The sequence below is a fragment of the Ambystoma mexicanum genome, chromosome 8 (assembly GCF_040938575.1).
Source record: "Ambystoma mexicanum isolate Mex_15411 chromosome 8, UKY_AmexF1_1, whole genome shotgun sequence".
NCBI classification, from domain to species: domain Eukaryota; kingdom Metazoa; phylum Chordata; class Amphibia; order Caudata; family Ambystomatidae; genus Ambystoma; species Ambystoma mexicanum.
In genome coordinates, this window is record NC_090929.1 from 1,125,291,058 (window position 1) to 1,125,308,548 (window position 17,491).

General features: G+C 46.0%; 1 protein-coding gene across 4 annotated transcripts in view; it reads right to left on the reverse strand.

The window, feature by feature from the left end:
• The window catches only part of WDFY4 (WDFY family member 4), a 1,820,746-nt gene that overhangs the window by 1,103,055 nt on the left and 700,200 nt on the right, over positions 1-17,491 (reverse strand). For all 4 annotated transcript variants that reach the window (XM_069611160.1, XM_069611162.1, XM_069611161.1 and 1 more), the window contains 2 exons: positions 9,026-9,177; positions 4,336-4,447 (listed from right to left, as the gene is read on the reverse strand). In XM_069611160.1, coding sequence (XP_069467261.1) covers positions 4,336-4,447; positions 9,026-9,177 — 264 coding nt within the window. The remainder of the gene's footprint in view (positions 1-4,335; positions 4,448-9,025; positions 9,178-17,491) is intronic.

Below are 17,491 nucleotides of genomic sequence, written 5' to 3' on the forward strand. Positions count from 1 at the left end.
TCATTAATATCCGGGCCCATTAAACAACAGACGGCTCCTATGCTCCTAACAATTCACGCTACACACAAAGAAACCTTGAGCTTCGACCGCATTTCGATGCCCCAATTCGGCCTCATATTGGGGATCCCATGGCTCCAGGAGCATAACCCTCTGATAAACTGGAAAATGGGCTCGGTCCACTTTGAATCAGATCTATGCCAACACTTTTGCCTTCCTGCAACCACAAATGATACCACACCTGCTCAGGCTCTGGGGGCTATAGCACATCTAACTATAGGGGATGCTGCAGAACATCATACAGTGGGACTGATCTCTGCACTCATTCCCGCCCAATACCAAGACTATGCAGGGGTGTTTGATCGCGGCTCCTCCGAGGTGCTTCCCCCGCACCATCCCTACGACTGCCCGATAGACCTGATACCAGGCAGTTCGGTTCCTATGGGCCGGATTTATTCCCTGTCTTCCACTGAGGACATAGCCCTAAAAGAATACATTCAAAAATCCCTTCGCTTAGGCCATATTCGTCCTTCCACATCTCCTGCGGCCAGTCCCATCTTCTTCGTTCCCAAAAAAGAAGGCGACCTACGCCCATGCCTGGATTACGGCCGACTCAATGCCATCACAGAAAAAAAACGCTATTCCATTCCTCTGATCACACCATTACTTGATCGCCTCACTCACGCCTCTGTTTTCACAAAATTAGACCTTCGCGGGGCCTACAATCTGGTCCGTGTACGTCCCGGGGACGAACAGAAAACAGCGTTTTGCACTCGTTATGGGCTATACGAATACACGGTCATGCCGTTTGGTCTCTGCAATGCCCCGGCTACATTCCAGAGGTTCATGAATGACATCTTCACTTACATCCTAGATGTATTTGTTGCAGTCTACCTGGATGACATTCTGATTTTCTCTCGAACCCTGAAAGAACACGTACCCCATGTACGAGAGGTACTCTCACGCTTGCAAAAACACTCATTGTTCGCGAAACCAGAGAAATGCCAATTCCATGCTGTCACCGTGGAGTTTCTCGGTTTCCATATCTCACCTGGGGGCCTGGCCATGAATTTCTCCAAAGTACGAGCAGTATTAGACTGGCCGGCTCCGAAAACCCTAAAAGCGCTTCAGTCATTCCTTGGCTTTGCTAATTTTTATCGGCGCTTTATCTCTGGCTTCTCGTTGCTAGTGGCTCTCCTCACTTCTCTTACAAGTCCTCGCGTTCCCTTTCTCTGGACCGAAACACACCAACAAGCCTTTGAGTCACTAAAGACGGCGTTCACTAACGCCCCTGTTCTACAACACCCGGACCCAGAACTACCGTTCATTGTGGAGGCCGATGCCTCCTCTTTTGCCTTGGGTGCAGTGTTGTCACAAGTCTGTCCCACCTCCGGTCGGCTTCACCCTGTGGCCTTTCACTCCTGCAAGTTTACTGATGCTGAATCCCATTACAAGGTGACCGAAAAGGAGCTACTGGCAGTCATGGACGCCTTTCGTGTTTGGCGACACCATCTCTTAGGTGCCAAACACCAGGTCACAGTGTATTCTGATCATCAAAATCTACAGGATCTGGCATCGTTGAAATGCATTAACAGCAGACAGGTCAGATGTCATTTGTTCTTTGTGGCTTTTGACTTTGTTATCAAACACCACTCAGGTTCTGCCCACGGGGAAGCCGATGCCTTTTCTCATTCCCCTGGGGGGATTGCATTGCCAACATACCCTGACACCCTCCTAGACTGCGGCAAGGTGGTTTGTCTGTGCACCCCATCACCGCCCTTACTGGAAGCGATTCGACATTGGGTCTCCCTACATCCGGACCAATTGTCTGATTGGGACCTTACGTTTCAGGACGGTTTACCGTTCATTGCTGACCGTCTGTTTTTACCCACTACAGAAACTCGCAACATGGCCCTTGCATGGTCCCACGATGTCCCTATTCATGGACACCCCGGTCAGATGCGCACACTAGCATTGTTGAAACGTTGGTGTTGGTGGCCTCCATGAAAAGGGATATGGAGTGCTATGTTAACACCTGTGCGGTATGCGCACAATGCAAACATCGTAGAGGTCGTCCAGTAGGCCTCCTGCTTCCTTTGCCCGTCCCTCCCAGACCTTGGCACACTGTAAGAATGGATTTTATCACTGATTTTCCCCCGGGTCCAAGGGTTTGACACTTTATGGGTGGTCATTGATTCTTTCTCCAAGATGGCTCACTTTATACCCTGCAAGGGCATCCCCTCTGCTCCTGCGCTGGCTAGGCTGTTCTTTGAGGGTGTTTTTTGTCTCTTCGGATTGCCATCGGTTATCATCTCCGACAGGGCTCCTCAGTTTACGCCACGCTTTTGGCATTCGTTAACCGGACTACTGGGCATTGACATGCACTTCTCCTCGGCATACCACCCCGAGATGTATGGCCAGACTGAGAGGCTCAATCTGACCCTAGAACAGTACTTACGTTGCCTGACCCTGCAACAACAGACATCATGGTTGAGGGTGGTGCACCTCGCAGAATTCGAGTCAGTGCTCCGCGCTTGGTGGCGCGTTTTCATAGGGACAATCCTTCTTGCCCACGGGGTCGTGGGCCTTTGGGTGGGGGCTCTGTCACGTCCCGCGGGATTCCAGATGTCTCTAATGTCCGTCCCCTAACCTCTGACCCCCTTACCTCGACTCTTGCCCATCCACTTGCCCGGATCCGGGACCCACGTGTGTTCTCCGTGACCCCCCATGGGCCAGGGCGATTGTGTCAGCGGTCCGCCCGCCTCCGAGGATGCCAGTTTCATTGGCATATTCCGTGGCAGATGCGAGATCGGCTGCGCTTCCTGCTTCCGCGTCGCGTGACCGACGCGTCCCGCTCACGTGTTGCTGGAACTCGATCACGTGATGTGGGCGCTGGTCACGTGACCGGAAAACACTTGTAGCACCGCTATTTAAACGCTCGCATCACAGTGTTCAGTGCTTCACAGCTGTTCACCTTGGACACTGTTGGGCGCTACGTCTGCCTTTGGTTTGGATCTTGTGGAAACTGACCTCGGATTGTTCATGGACTGTTTTGGATACCCCTGATTATTGACCCTTGGATTTTGGAACTCTTGCTACGAATCACGGACTGTTTTTTGGACTTTTGCTACACCCCTTGGCACTACATTTCTTGGATTTCTTGACCGGATTCCAACTACAGGTGGGCCCGGCGCACTCGGACCTCCATATATCCTCCTGTGCTTCCACCCACTACTGGGAGCGAGACACTGGTGGGTCCCGAAACCCCTCCATAGGTTCAACTGAATCTTTACTGTCAACCCTTGGTAAGACCATTCTTTTTTCTTGTTGATTGGTTTGTGGATGTTGTTCTGGCTAAGTACTTAACCGTTATTTCTTTACAGTGGCCCAGGGGTTCTCAGAAGTCCACATCTCCGGAAGAACATCTCCCACCTGTGGCCTCAAAGGTTGTACAGAGAGTGCTTTGGACTATCTCCGTGCGACACTTGTGGACAGAGGTTTCTTCTGCCTACACGACAGTCAAGACAGTCAAGACAGTCGATACACAACACATAGGCTGTAACAAGACAAAATGGGCTGCAAGAGGAACACATGGGCTACAATAGGAATACTTGGACTACCACTAGAATGCATGGATTGCAAAAAGAATAAAGGAATGAAACAAGAACTCATGGACAAATGCAAGTACTAAACGACGTATGCAATATTCCATGGTTTTCAGCAAGAATGGAATGAAACATGGTCAAATGGATTGAAACAAGATCACATGGACTGCAACAATAACTCATGGACTGCCAATAAACCACGGACCGACAGAATAAGTCATGGACTGACTCAATACGCCATGAACTGACACAATAAGCCACAACCAAAACTGGAAGCCACAGACTGAAATGGGAAGAAACAGACTGAACTTGGAAGCAGCAGACTGAAACAAGTAGCAACAGACTGAAACAAAAGCCACAGACTAAAAGAAGAAGCCAAGGTCTGGAACAAGAAGTTATGAGCTGGAACACAAACCCATGGGTTGAACAGTAGAAAAGAATAATACATAGAAGATGGAACTCACAGAGAAAAGCAGCATAACACATTGTATCTATCAATATCCCCAGGGACAAAAAAAGGTATCCATGGGTCGAATACTTTAAAACATCAAACATGACATGGCAAATGTCTTGTTGCAGTCCAAATCTGTCTTGTTATACTTCATAGCTGCTACTCTTAGGAGCTTGTCACTTACAGGTTATAGTGTCTATCAGAAAGCCCCCCTCAGTTCTGTGCACACAATTGGTCACTATATGACCCAACACTTTAATTGACTTTTTCTTTGTTACTTACCTTTATGTCCCACACTAGCTGCTCCAATGCTGCGTGCAGGGCCCGAAAGATGAGCTGCCACATTTCTTGCTAGACATACAGGTGTCAAATTGTCTCTGGAATCGATTCCCATCTGTAGAGCACAAAGAAGACATTATTGTTGCAGCTCCCTTAGCCTGCCGAAGTTGGAGACGATCACAGGGCAAAACCATAACAAATGTTTATTCAGGACAGTGAAGATGGCGACCCTTGAGTTATCCCTTCGGACACCCGAGTGAAGATTGCTCCTCCACACACCTACGCATATGTCCATGAGCAATCTACTGGAGAATTCCTCTCGACATGATGCCCCCGTGCTATCCTGCAGATGTCGCACATATTTCGCGCATATCCCAATCTATCTCCAGGGGTTTGGGTATGTTTGCCCGAATTTTTCTTGTTCGCGGCAAACTGACCGAAAAATCTTTGATCATGGGCCAATTTAAACACAAATGTGTTTTTTTATTTTTTTCCTCGCCTCCAATTTTAAGGAAGCGGGGTATACCGCTACATCCCCAACATTGCAAAATACCAACCATGAGGAGCGGGGGACACCCCCGCAACCCACGCTCTCCAGGGTTGGTATTTTGTAAAATATACGACCAAATTGGCCCGAATGCAAAATGACCCATGCAAAAGTCAAGCAAATTGGTCAATGGGTCAATTGGTTTAGGTCAGATTGGCTAATACCATCCTCATGCACCTCTTTGTACGCCGCACACGGTTAAACAGTTATACTTTAATGTAAACAACACTTTTGCATGTACACCGTGAAAAAGGTTGCATGCTTTTACAGCATATCACAATCCTGCAGCTATATGACAAGTCTTTTTACCGACCAATGTTCACTGATCATGCTTTTCAATGTTTTGCTGCAAAAGGTAGATGATGGGTCTGGGTGAGACAATATCAGAATGGGAGAGGTTGCGGGGAAGAAGGAGCGTGCAGAGGGATCTGCCCCTGGATTTTGCGTAAAAGAAATCAGTAAAAAATGTGCAATAAAATTATTGGTCCGTTAGATTTTGAGCATTAACAAAACATGAGAACAAACTACCACCCTACCTACTATATTTACATCGAACAGGCCAGAGAACGGCAGATAAATCTGACAGTAAAGCACCCTCTTGGGGGTAAATCTGAATGCACTGTCATCATTTTTGGGTCACTGAGTTTTGCTTGTGCTTTTGATCTTGCCCTCTTGTGCTAGGGGGTCTCAGGGTCATACCTGCATCATCGTCCTTGCAAGCATGCCCTCTGCATCAAAGGAATTTTGCAGCTATCATGCCCCCAAGGACCAGTTGTCATTCTTGCTTTACCAATCTTGGTGGCATGCTCTTTAGGCCAACACAATATGCTTGCATTATCTTTCTTGCTACCAGGCCAAACTTGCCTAGTAATATGATTTTAAGGATAAGATATGCTTACATTACTTTCCTAGCGTTCATGACTTTAAGGCCATCAGTTCATGAACATATTATCTTTATGTCATGGTTGGGTTACCTCTCTTTCTCTTGCTATAATGGCCTCCAGGTCACCAGTGCATGCACACACTAGCTTTATGTCAAGATTGAGTTACCTTCCTTGCTGTCATGGTCTCAAGATCAGCAGTCGATGAACACATTACCTTTCTTTCATGTTTGTGTTACCTCTCTTTCTATCGTTGTCTGAGGGTCACCAGTTGGCAGTTGTTTTACTCTCTTTTAAAACCATTTGTACACTTTAAAGGTCACATCTGTGCTACTTAGATGATATTATATTTATTTCTATACGTGCCATGCATGTGATACCTCTGATACTAACATGCTCTGTTCATCACCACAGCATGCTTTTGTAACCAATTATCCTATTCTGCTCATGTGGTCACCTAGTCATGCTTTGCCCTGCTTGCTATTCTAAATGTGTGGACCCTTGGTCTTGCCTGTGTTAACTTTACCATCCATCATGATCTCAGGATCACCACGGTATATCTAAACTACCTCTCTTTACATGGTGCTCTCTGGGTAAACAGTTCATGATTGATTTACCCCACAGACTGGCATGCGCCTGCTCTAAGTAAGACATGCTCACGTTATGTTTCCTGCTACTATGCTGTCAAGGTGACAAAGTCATGATTTCAAGATTATGCTGCCTTCCTTGCAATCATATTTCTTGGTAGCAATGTAAGGAATGCTTCAATTATTCTAGATTTCAAAGAGCCATGCACAGATTTTCTCTTAACTTTGATGTTCTGGTCCTTGTATGCATCACCTCACTGACTACCATACACAAAGACATCTGGGAGCCCCTCTACCGAGGACGAACACGGCCAAATAACCTGTTCTATGGGAAAGTGCTCTGAGAAACCTGAAGGGGTCTCACTTGCTAGTCTCTGGGATCTGTCATCCAGGTGGCCAGGACAAAGCCATTGCTTTTGGATCCAATTCCTCGGGGTGGACAAGTGCAGGAGGATCACAGGGTGAGGGGTCCTCGGGGAGTGGAAGTGGGACACCGGATTGCGAGACACAGTACCCCCTTCCCTGTAACACTTTTATCCTATCCTACCAGGTAGGATACTTAGGAAATCAACCCCCCCAATTACCAACACAAACACTTTCTCACAGACAGCTCACTGTGAGAGAAAACGGACTTACACCTGAGCCGTATACCTGACATGTCCCAATACACTGATCAGGCAGGGTCAGGCAATTACTGATTATTACACACACACCTGACTTCCATCACACTTCCCCACACGGATAAAAGGTGGAGCACGAAAGTACACTCTGAGCAAGTCAAAGCACGCGAGGAACCAGCAGTTCCAATATGGCAGTTTAATACAAGACGGAAGACAGCAAGACCGAAGAGGATTGAAAGGAGGGAAGTGCCCTTGACCTTTTCAACAGAAGACTGCTACTTTCATGAACCTTCGAGAAAAGGAAACGTAAGACCAGGAATCGAGGCTCAAGAATCCTGCATTGTGTGTCGGAGGTACCCGGGGCTCTCCCGCTTCGATAGTCAAGGAGGGGATAATCGTTAGTCGCTGTGGTCCTGTCTTGGCTCCTACAAAAAAGAAGCGCCAGTGAAGTGAGCACAGCTGGTGAGTTAGAGAGACTGATACCAGACTGGCCTGTGTTGAATTCAAGGTTGCAAGCAGCAACATTGTATAGTGAAAAGTGAAGAAAACAGTGTATGAAGAATATGTGGCAAGCGGCGTGAGCACAATTAAACCAGCAGATGAGTGATTGAACTTTGAATCCCAGATACAATACCATAGACAGAGTGGTCTGGCACCACGTGGGTGCCCATTCAAAAGTCTTTGTTAGGTATCAGCTGAAAGGTGGCAAATGTGACAAAGGATTGTGAAATCGAAGTGGTCCTGCAACGGGGCAAGCCAAACCCAGTGCACGTTTGAAAGTCTTTGATAATTGATTAAATCATGTAGGAAGTTGATCCGAGACCAGCGGATGGAGATTAGCTAAAAGCTTTTGGTTAAAGCAAGTTTGTGTAAAGTTATGAAACACTGTGTTAAAAGGAATAAGACCCCGACCAAGGGCTATCTGCGATCTGAGCCCGACCAAGGGGGATCCGAGATCTGAGCCCGACTGAGCGGGATCCAGGTTCAACCGTAAGTTACCCGAGAAAGAATACTTTACGACAAATTAGATATATGAATATGAACATTGTGTTGAAAGGAACTGAGCCCGGCTGAGAGGGATCCAAGGTAAATAATGAATCGCCTAAGAAATGAAGTACTTGTGATCATCTGGAAAAGGAAAATAACGTATTGTTTGTCTGTCAGATCAGGCCCTCTAAATGAAGAGACTTTAAGAGGCAAAGAGACGTAGGCACGGAAGGCCCTGATGCTACTGATTGAACTGTATCCTCATGTTAGAGAAGCCAGAGACTGCGCTAAACTCGAGTGCAGAGCCTTGTCCCATGCTGAAAACGTGGGCAGGGAGGCCAATGTCTGAACATTGTGGCATATCATTTATTCAACACTTTTCTTTTCATAACATTGTTTCCCACACTATTTGTATTTAAAGATAAGGATTGGTAATAGGTTTATTAGTATAGGCCCTTTTATTTTGACAAGACACCACTAGGACTGCCTTATTATTATTTGATGGTCATAGATTGCTCCCATCTGTAGATTTAGGATTAGATAGGCGTTTTTTTGAAGTTCAATAAACACCCTTGAACTGTGGTCACTTGCGTTTATCTTACTGTTCATACCATGCCTTCCTTGCAGTGCTCACTCGGGAGGGTCTACAACCAAGTTTGAGCTCACTATGCCTTTCACAGAGGAGACATTCCATTTGCATATCAGTGTCATTTACTACCATGTTCTTTGCAATCTGACTGTAATGCTGGTGTTATCTCTCTTCAGACACCGTGAGTGAATTATTCTTTTAATCTTGCGCCATCATGCTCTCATGGTCACCAGGTCATGCTTAGTTCTTTTCTACTTCTATAATGTCTTTGGTGTCATTGTAAGTTGCTTGTATAACCTTGCTTGCTAACAAGGCAGTGTGGGTCGTCATGCCATCCTTTTTCCATTGCATCTCATGAGTTTTTTGCTCCCAACATCTTGTTTGCTTTACCTCTCTTGCCTTTATGTGCTAGAGGTCACCAATTAATGCTTCTATTACTTCTTTTGCTTGCATGTTCTTGGGGGGCACACAGTGGTGCTTACCTCTTTTGCTATTAAGCGCCCGTCCACATCATTGAATTTCTCCTTGATTTCCCCAATGCTGGTCCAGGAGGCACTACAGGCATTAATGCCCCATGAGATCTTCTCCTCTGCAATTAACGGCGTTGGTGTTGCTGACTTCACACAATCCATTCCTGGAAGAAAATGTTTATCATGAAATAAATAAAAATCATCCCTTTCACATCCATATATAGGTTTCCCCTATACCATTAGAAGAGGCTGTAAAGATGCAGAGACGGTCAGAAGCCAATGCAATTTCCAGTAAACTGTATCGCTGGCAAGATCTATTTTGCATCTCTAATTTGAAAAATAGTATTTATTGCAACAAATCTCAAATATTTACAACATTCATTTATAAAAAATAAAAAAAGGCATGACATTCCCTGCCCTCACATGCATCCCCCTCCAGTGTGGAACAGAGGTATAGTCAGGATTGTCCAACAAGTGGGACGTGAAGCTAATGTATTTAGGCCCACTTCAGTGACATTAACATCTGTAAATACCCACACAGGGCTGCTGAAGGGGCATTTATAGATTGTGGGTGGGCCTTTCCCGCTCAGGTCCTACCCTGTCTATGCCGGAATGTTCCTGTTCTGAGGCATCACTCAGGTCCCTCCTTTTCTAGGAAGGACAGGAAGGATCCTTATGCTTGAAGTTGTGGGCAGACATGAAAATGCTGATGACGGCTGTAGGCTTTGAATGCTTTTGGGGTAGGGCATCAATTCATGCTTGTCAGCTGGTATCAAGCTACATGTTTATATTAGGCTGTATATTAGCAGACTTGTGATGCCATTTAGACAATGGCATGATGTCTTCTGCTAGATTGGGCAAATGTACGCTCCTTGATGGCATGCCAGGCTTACATGGGAGATATTATGCAAGGCAAGGCTCATACACTCAGGAAGCCATGGCATGTAGGATTATTAGGTGCTATACAGCCATCGTCGGCACAGTGCCTGGTCTCTCTACTACTGTTTCCTCTCACTCCATGAATGATGATCTTGAAGTCTGCCTTTGACTGGATTTCTTTTTCAGACTTCTGAGCAACTGGGGTTCTAGGTAATGCATTTGTTACGTATCCATGTATTTTTCTTGTATAGTGCTTAATACCAAAAGAGGGGAATGGGAGACATGACTAGAAAAGACGGAATCAAAGAAGCAGAGAAATCGGGGGGGGGGGCTTCAGTGAAAAGGGTCAGAGCCTAACAGTAAGACCTTAATGCATGGGAAGCAGGACAAGGAAGTCACAGGTGTACATTTCCCACTCTCGTATGCCACAGTGTCTATAAACAGATCCTCTGTTTCCTGACTTCCCATGATGGACACAGATTTGGTGGCATAGTCACATTCAGACCTTTTCCTTTAGCAAGATAGATAGTGCTTCTGGGAGGACTAGGTCCAGGAGATGGATGGTGGGGGCCTCTAAGGGGGCTGGTACATAAATAAGCTGTGTGATGCTGTGCCATGGCGTGGAGTGATGAAGACAGAAGACAAAAGATGGCCACACGAGGACCCCTTTCATTATTGCCCCTTTAGGGGACGTGCAGTGAAACCCCTTTAGAGGATTTGTCCCTTCCTTCCCAGGAAAGATGGTTTCCAAAAGCATCTGTAGAAGGCACCCCAGGCACCACACAAATACAGAGAAGGGAGGTGTGACAGAGCAATGATTTAGAGGGCAAGAGAGAGCTGGTAGTGGTGCCTCTTCTGTAAGGAACTCATGGTGGCAACAGTAAAAACAGACACAAGTGATTACAGTTCAAGGGTGTTTATTGAACTTTATAATGGTGAGAATTTATAATGGTGAGAAAAATGCCTAAACGTAACCTAAAGCTAGGATGGGAGCAAGCTACGACCATCAAATAATAATCAAATACGAAATAATAATAAAGCAGTCCTAGTAGTGTCTTGTCAAATAAAAGGGCCTATACTAAAAAGCCTATTGCCAATCTTTACCACTAAGTTACAAAAAGTGTGTGGGATAATGTTCACCAGAAAAGAAAGAAGTGTTCACAAAATGATAAGTCATTATGGTTTGGCTGGGTCTCCCTTCCCCATGTTTAAAGCACGGGACAAGGCGGAACGCCTGAGAACAGCACACTCCTGGGCTTCTCTAGCATGAGGATCACAATTCCAGTTCAACGATACCAGAACCTTCAGGGCCAAGTCTCTTTCCTCAAAGTCTCTTGCCTTAGAAGGCTTTCTGGTTCAAAAGAACAATTAACCAAACAAGAGTTCCTTCGGTGGTCTTGGACCTTGGGCAATGGCTCGTTACCCCAGGACCCCCCTCCGCTGGGCTCAGATCCTCCTTGCAAAAATGGGCCTCCCTCTGCCAGGTTCATCACAGCCTTTCAAATACAGTTCGTAACATTCATGAGCTTCAATATCCTTCTAAACAAAGACCACTGTGGACAACCCTCGACCGGGTTCACTCTTGTCAACCCAATGTTCTTGGGTGTATTACTCTTCACCCCAACTCGCAGGCATCCCTCTGTCTGGTTCACACTTGCCATGTTACACAGTTCACAATCTTATCAGAAAGCTGGGCTCCCTTCTCCTAGCTTTCTATCAACCATCGGTCAGAGACTTTCGATTGTACAAAGGATTTTTGTAGGACCACTCTGATCTCACATCACCCTTTCCTAGGGTATTCTGTTACTTGCAGTTACGTACATAAAAGGGTCCAGCAAGAGTCCTTCGACTGAACAACTGCGTGCCTGACCACTCTGCTGCTGGCTCTTCTCTGGGCTTTCACAAAAGTTCAAACACACACATGTTCTTTGTTTCAAGTTCCTCCATTCATCTAATGTTGCCACTTGCAACCTTGCGCTCAACACACATTGTTATGCTATCAGCTTCCTCTGACCCACCGGCTGTGTTGAACCCATTGGCTTGCACAGTACCACGGTAGCTAGTACTCCTCCCCACCTGTGCTATCAGTGCAGGAGGCCCTGTGCACTGTTGACATCTGTTACTCCACACACCAGCGATAACTCCCGGTCTTATGGTTTCCCTCTCAGAGGCTTCACGGGTCTGAGTTGAAAAGAGCAAGGGCAGTTCCTCCTTCGTCATCCTTCCATGTCTCGCTGCCTTTCTCCTCCTTTTGAATTGCTGGTATGGCACAGCTTTGCCCTCGTGCGTTCGGCCTTGCTCGTAGAGTGCTTTCCGGATTGCGCCTTTTATATCTGTGGGGAAGGTAAATGGCCAGCAGGTGTGCGTGATTATTGCCAATTGCCTGACTCTGCCTGACACGTGTGTTGGGATATGTCAGGCAAACGGCTCTGGTGTTAGCCCGTCGTCTGTTATGGTGTAAGAAGTTGTTCGTGTCGGAAAAGGGGGGTAGAGCTTCTAAATATCCTACAGCGCAGGGCGAGAAAATACCTACAAATTGCCATTAGTGGTACGAACTATGCAGAATATAATTGCAGATAGAACTTAACTAACCCTTCATGAGAATCCCACTGCCCCGGGGTGGGGATGTATACTAGGTTCTCTTCTTACTGCTCCAATACCAAGCAAAAATAACTCACATTTGTTTTTCTGGAGGCACTGTTGAAACAACTAGAATGGAGCATAAGTAACTCAGAGAAGCAATGGTTACTGGCCAGAGAGGTGTTTATTCATCAGAGGCATATCAGCACAAATTACTTATCTAGGGAAAGTATCTACAAAAAGCACTCTGTTATAGATGGCCTAAATATCATGGCACTCCCACAGATGTTTCAAGGGTTTTTATTAAAATTCTGCAGGGCACTAAGGGCCATCACTCAATCTCTTATCTAGAAGAGTCAGTTCTCTCCCAAACCCATGCGTCCTTATTCCCCTGGTTAGTATCTAGAGCTTATGAACCCCTACTGTCTAAATTCTGACAGCACAATAAATGAGGGTCTAAAGGCAATCACGTTATCTATCTAATACTCCTCAGGAACTTCATAGACCAGATTTCTTCTACCTTTATTGCTATTGGCTCAAAGGGTTATAGGTTTGTGCCTTTCATACACTGTACCTGACTCAGTCTCCTTGCTCTCACACCCTGATGTTCCTCTCGCTGTTCCCGATTGCTGTTATCCTATAGCTACTCTCCTGCCAACTCTACCCACTTGCTCTCGTTCTCTCCTCCTATTCCCTCCCTCCAATGTTTCTCTCTCCCATCCTACTACCCGCCTTTTCCCTTTCTTGCTACTACTCCCTCTGGCACACTACTACTGCCTCCTCTACACCACTACCACTCCATACCATTAATACTACCATTCCTCCCAACGTTCTTCTCAGTCACCCTCCTTTCACTCTCAGTCACTTTCCAGCCACTCTCTACACTCCCTCTAACACTCTCACTTACTGTCCACCCACACTCACAACACAGTATCACATGCTCTCATCAACAAATACTTCAACTTGTTTTCCAATTCACCTCCACACCCGAATCCGCCAGCCTTCATTTGTATTTGTATTTTATTTATTTGTAGAGCACGCCAAGGGCATCTGGGCGCATTTCTTCAGGTTACAGTTGAATAACTTTATATAGATTTACAAAATTGTTACATATGCATTAGTATATACATTTACACAGGCATTTACACTGGTACACAGGAGTAAGGATATATACATAACTGCATACATAGTTTACCCAGCTAGTAGCAGAAGAGGATTGGTTAGTCATGAGCATGCTAACCCATGAGCTTTGTTTCTAAAGGACTGGCGGAAGGTTCTATTCTGAGTGAAATGGGTAGAATGTTCCATAGCTTTGCGGCAACCACAGGGAAGCTGTTGCCCTCAGCCTTCTGAAGCTTGAACCTTGGTATCATAAGGCAGTGTGCTTGAGCCGCTCTACGGGGACGGTCAGAAGTGTTGCGTGTGAATAAGTTAGTTAGCAAATGCAGCATAGGTCTCGTATTCAGCTCCTTTTGACAAAATAACTACTGCTCTGCAGGAGTAAATGGATGAGTAGTTGATAATACTCCTACTCAGCTCCACATTACTACTAAACCAGCAGTGATCCCAATCATAAAGGTGACACAGGCAGAGCTCAACAGATCTGCCTCCTTTGCCTTTGATGGTAATATGGGCTGAGAGTAGGCTATACTCTTCTGAAGGAGTGTGAGCAGGCAAATAAGCCACCAAACAACAATTGTACTGGGATACCAAAATAACAGTGTCTCCAACTAAGGTTCTATAACTAAAATAGGCGACTTTAATCACACCAAAAATATGCACAACTAATCAAAACTCTATTATGCCACTTCTTTAAGAGAAGACATGGAAAATATAGACTTTAAGATTAAAGAGGCACTATGAGTCTGAAGACAGGGGAGACAGACAATATGTTCAGTAGCAATGCTCAAGTTCAATAAAGAGGTATTTAAAAAGTTAAGGAATGGGGCCTTAAATGCCAATATGGCCCTTTAAAGAAGGCCATGGGGACATAACTACTACAAATACATTTTAGGCTTGCCCTTGGGGATTGACAGAGTTGAGACATGTCTAAAAGCACAAAGAAGCATGTTCTTTATGCTTTCATGCAGTTCAAAACAGCATTTAGATGGGTTGGGATGGGTTTCCAAATAGGTCAAGTTGGCAGACAAGATAGGTGAGATAATTGCTTCTAAAAGCTGGAGTCGGCGTTCAAAATGGGGCGAGTCAATGGTTTCAGGGTGGAGTCAGCATTTGAGACGGGTGAGAAGATTGCATCCGGTGGGTCAAGTTGGAGTTGAAATGGAATGAAGGGCAGTTGGCAGCAGCTCGAAGAGGGCAGATTGACAAAGGCAGCTCCGGGGATCCTGCGGCAGCACGAAATGACTCAAACATGGTTGATTCAGTACAAAGGCGGATTAAGCCAGGAGACAGAGCCCAAGACTCTTTCCTTGCTTCTTGGTTGCTTGGGACCCATACAAGGGTCTCCAGGGATGAGAGGAGTCCTTGTTCTGCCCATACCAGTTAGGAAGGTGGCAACAGAGCACTTGTAGCTGCTGTCACTTCTATGCTCCAGTGTAACCAGGTTCCAATGTTCAGGCAACAGTTAGGCCTTATCAACACAGTAGTCGCTTTCCTTCCTTTAAGTCCTCTATCTTCACCTCTATGGCAGAGGGCTTTAGGAAGACTGTATGATGATAGAGCTCCTGCAAAATCCTTCTTCTCTGCTGTGATCATTGTCTTTACCTTGGTGAGGTCATCTCCAGAGTGCTTTTTCTGTAGGAAGTGGGGAGGAGAGCACAGGAAGTGGGGGAGCCCTGGGAGATTCTAAGATGGTGGTATCTTTCTCTGGACTTCAGCTATTCTCCTATACTCTAACTTCACTCTCTCCCATGTCTGCCTACTTCAAAGACCCCTACCAAATTACCACACTTGTGTGACTTCCCCATTGCTGGCAGAGCCTGTCCTTTAAAGCACGTATGCCCTCCTTGCCCCCTGGGTGCAGATCCCGTTCTCCTGAAAGTGACCAGCCTTCCCAGTGTGAAAAAAGGCATTGCTAGGGCTGAAACCAAATGGTCTGTTTTGAGTGAAACTTAGTTCCAGACAACTGGATACACAAACATGGACAGGGGAATGAGACACTAGAAAGCAAGCTAAAAATAAGATGACACTAAAGGGGTTTGGCCAGTAACATTGTATAATCCATACGCTACTGTGTCAAAACTACACATGCCTTATATGTATTTACTCATTCATCAACTGACCATGGAAGAATACAATTATATAATTTTGATCAGGGTTGCCCACAGTTAAAGGCATGCGTCATCAGTGACATCATTACATACAGTAGTACCTGCACAGCTGTTTGGTGAGACCTTATACATATGCACCTGCTCCATAGGGGATGCCAGGCCATTGCTTCCAGCCCCTTCTTTCCAACTTCCCCCACGTGGGTGATGCTGCATTCGTCATCGGTCATGAGGTGGTGGCTAATTGGCAATTATGTACAAAATAAACAATACATCTTTATCTATGTGGCAGTGAACCTTGTATGAGCAGATAGGTGCCCGAGGGAAAAAAGCAGAGGTCATACTAACTCACAATATTCACTACATTCTATTCAGGCCAGCACCTCTTTAAGGTCTTCCACCCTCATTTTGGGGTATAATGGTTTTGCACCCTGCAGCTCAAATCAAATGACCCAGAAGTGAAGGCAGAAAGCCCTGCTTTCTGATCTTTCTTCATCGATCGGGGTCTAACAGCTTTATGAACAGTAGTATGGGACTGGCTGGTACCTTGGAATTCAGGGGTTTTAAGGCTAGGGCATTTGGGTGCTATAACTTGGAGATGGCACTGGTGGGGGCCCGTGCCCTCCTTCTCGTGGGATTGTATCGTCCAAAGATGCTCAGCCCTCCTCCCTTGACCTTGCAAGACACATTCCTCCCAGGCAACTTTTAAGACAGAAGGTTTATGGATCTCTGAGGCTCTGGCCTTTCTCATCAGTTCCCGGGATACAACCTTTTCCCCTGTCCTCATGTTCGTTGCCTGTGCTGCTTGTTACTGCACCACGTTTAGGCCTTACATTTCAATATAGCTGCTACTATCTAAGAGCGCATTTGTTCCTGCACGTGCACAACATCTCCAAAGCATGCAATAATGTAATTGTGTAAAGGTCTTTAAGAGCAGCCCCTGCCCCCTAATCTATTGCATTATATCTCACTGTCTTTGCCTTATCCTAAACCGCTTGGGGGTGTGGGATGGTCATCTCCCCTTCCTAGCATTTCCCACTTTTGCTATTCTACATTAACAAATTCACCACTACACCCATTGTTATTCGTTCACTGCCAATGGTCCTCCTCCAACCTCTCAGCTTCTAAATAGGGTGGTATCCCTCCTTTGGAACCAATGCTCTACATATGTGCCGCAAGCTCTGGCCAGATTCGGCATACTCCTCAGAAGTGCAAGTCATATGTATACATCCCCCATCACCTGCTAATTCAACCTAATGCTCTGCAAAAAACTCAGGGCCAGATGGGGGTGTAGTGATAGTGCCGGGGGTGCAAGCGGTGCTCTATCACAACCATGTGTGGTTTGGGTTTGTTTGGGTCATCTGTTTGGGCAGCACTGTCTTTTGTTTCACGAGGTGCACTCAATACCCCAATTGAAACCATCATCATGGCACTGTTAGGTACTGCTTTGGCACAACAATGGAGTCCCAGCTGGCAAGTGCAGAAGAGTATCAACACAACCACTATCACTGGTACCAGTAGTTTCACAATCGCCCCCATCCAGGAGGGTGCCCACGAGAAAAGGTAATCGGACCAGTCATCCTTTTGTATGCCAGCTTCAGTTTGCATGTGCGATACGAGGGTGTGTAGTGCTCCTATTATTTGTGCCAGGAAGATGATCTCTGCATCATTTGGGGGCCCAAATGTGCAGCAAGAATCACCAATCCTGTGGCAAACCCCTCCTTCCATCGCCGTGAGCAGGTAAAGGACATACTGGTTTTGGAACTTCATTAGTCTTGCACTCATCTCGACC